This window comes from Penaeus japonicus, unplaced genomic scaffold (genome assembly GCF_977035675.1).
Source record: "Penaeus japonicus unplaced genomic scaffold, GWHDUDI00000001_assembly GWHDUDI00000020, whole genome shotgun sequence".
In the NCBI taxonomy this organism is placed as follows: domain Eukaryota; kingdom Metazoa; phylum Arthropoda; class Malacostraca; order Decapoda; family Penaeidae; genus Penaeus; species Penaeus japonicus.
The window spans coordinates 11,382,066-11,384,565 of record NW_028234422.1 but is presented as its reverse complement, the minus strand read 5'-3'; the positions used below and the strand labels follow the sequence as shown (position 1 = coordinate 11,384,565).

Below are 2,500 nucleotides of genomic sequence, written 5' to 3'. Positions count from 1 at the left end.
GATCGCCGAGGACTCCGCGCCATTGCAAAGGACACACAAAAAAAAAAAATAATAAAAAAAAAATAAATGAAAAAAAAAATCAGTGTGTCTTATCTTTCTATATATATTGCCAGATCAAACGAGTAGGTGTTTTCTGGCCTATACCTGGGCTTGATGTCTGTGGCGGAAGCGCGGATGCCTTCTCAACATTTACATATTGTTCTGTCATGTATATACACTCCTTTGAGTATATGTATGGTTACCTAGATATATGTTATTCAGATAGGTTGTATACAATAATGTGTTATTTATAGATTTAAAAAAAAGGTTGCAATTTGAAAGTTTATTGGAAATCGAAGATGCTGGAAACTATCTGGATTGCTTGCATGAATTGCTAGTAATCCTGTCTATGGCAAAACTATATACTGTCGTACTTTCCCATACACGGTATTACAAAAGCAAGACCAAAGGGAGGTCGGAAGACGTTTACTCCACCGATATTCTTTCTTCATGCATAGTCGGAGTAGTGTGTACATCGAGTAGTGTGTACATCGGAGTAGTGTGTACATCGAGTAGTGTGTACATCGAGTAGTGTGTACATCGAGTAGTGTGTACATCGAGTAGTGTGTACATCGAGTAGTGTGTACACCGAGTAAAATCATCCACTGGCATTCGTTTCTTCAATATTATTGCTCCCGATAGTATTGGTAGAAGAAACGATAGGAGTGATAGTTGAGAAGGGATGCACACATGTACATCTATATGTATATACATGAATATGAAGGACATTTTTTTGTACACCTACATCCTACATACACTTTTACACACCCTGAAAATAATTGCCTACTACATATAGCAAGTTCTTTATATCAACTGAATGATTGATTTGATTGTTTCCCTGGCAACACTTTGATTCGACCTTTTCCTTGCCTTATAGCAATCCATGACATTTCGTTTAGCAACACGAAAGGTGTGATAGAAATATGAATAGAATAGAGACATGTATCTAGACTAAAGATACTCCTCAGAAAATGTTTAGAGGACTCAAAATACTCCCACTTGCTCTTGTACAATAATGTATATAGGAACTAGTCCTCCTGCCCGAATTCCTCTAGTAGTTAGTTGGCCATTATTCAAAAAGGGAGGGAAATACCAGTTAATAAGTCACGCTCTCTTTGCGCAATCCAGGACAATAGTTCGGCAACGACCCAAGAAAGAAAGAGAGAAAGGATATACATATAAACAAACTTTACTATACAGAATGGAACTATACATTCTACATAACCTTTATAGAGAAAGACATGAGATTTTTTCTTCATCATTTCAACTTCGGCACTGTTCAGATTCCCCCCCCCCCCCAACTCACCGCAGCAGCATTATGCAGCGCCGACGAAGTGGCGACCCAAACCGGGAGGTCCGTGTCCACCAGTTCCTCCAGGCTGTCGAAGGGCACGCTGACCCTGGGCAGGATGAGCATGGCCTTGAGGTTGGAGCGGTAGACGGTGGCCAGGATGAGGCAGCCGAGGAGCCACAGGCCGGACACCAGCCTGACGGAGTCTCCGCGAGGGGGCTTTAGAACGGCTGTGGGAGAGAGAGAGAGAGAGAGAGAGAGAGAGAGAGAGAGAGAGAGAGAGAGAGAGAGAGAGAGAGAGAGTATTCTTTGCAAGATCATACCGAATTCATCTAAAGCACTTTCGATATAACAACAAGAAGAAAAAAACAGTAACATAGTTTCCTATGTTAGATGCATTTAGCAGAAATTAAACCAAAAAATGCTACTGGTGAATTCAACTAGTCCTTAAATTCTGCATAATAAGGCAAAATAGAAAACAAAAACTCACACTGTGCCAGCAAAGTACAGACGGTCCACATCACAGAGCTCTTGATGACATGCAGTTGCTCATTACATTGGCGGGCCTTCGTATTATCAGAGCAGACTGGGCGTACATTCACCTCATCAACTCTAGAAGTTAAAGCGGTTTTTGGTAAGTCTCATTTTGAACGGAAAGTCAGTCTTATTGATTACTATGTCATTTGAGACCTTTATTTGTGATGCTCTTTGCCTATATAACAATATATTACAAGATACCAAAGTAATACTTGTCCTTACTGTATCAGGTGATTGTATCCAGCATGGACAAGGATAATACCCATTGTTGTTACACACATCATTGCCAGTATGCACATCCATATCTGCGAAAAGGTCATGGTCCGTATAAAAGAATAACATAGAGACATAGAGCTCATACTTCTGAAAGATATAAAAGATATAAAAGCAATCATAACTGAAAGATCCATACGTCATACAAACCCTGACCCAGGCACACAAACACCGCCCCCTCCCCCCCTTACCCTCCCCCCCCCCCCCCCCAGACACACACGAGGACTGACCCATAAGGTGAACGGCCTAAGGAAGCCATCGATGTGGGACTCAGCCATCGGCCTCACGTACGCTGCCGAAGACTCATCCAGGTACAGGTACTCGCTGATGTCCACGGCCTTAAAGCGGTCGTAGGTCATG

The 2,500-nt window shown here is 41.9% G+C and overlaps 1 protein-coding gene across 1 annotated transcript in view; it reads right to left on the bottom strand.

The window, feature by feature from the left end:
• LOC122250230 (glutamate receptor ionotropic, delta-2-like) overlaps positions 1-2,500 on the bottom strand; it is a 20,992-nt gene that overhangs the window by 10,728 nt on the left and 7,764 nt on the right. The window contains exons 4-7 of the mRNA XM_086547830.1: positions 2,371-2,500; positions 2,090-2,172; positions 1,821-1,942; positions 1,346-1,536 (exon numbers count right to left, since the gene is read on the bottom strand). The exon at positions 2,371-2,500 is cut by the window's right edge and continues 29 nt beyond it. Of these exons, the coding sequence (XP_086403956.1) occupies positions 1,346-1,536; positions 1,821-1,942; positions 2,090-2,172; positions 2,371-2,500 (526 nt within the window). The remainder of the gene's footprint in view (positions 1-1,345; positions 1,537-1,820; positions 1,943-2,089; positions 2,173-2,370) is intronic.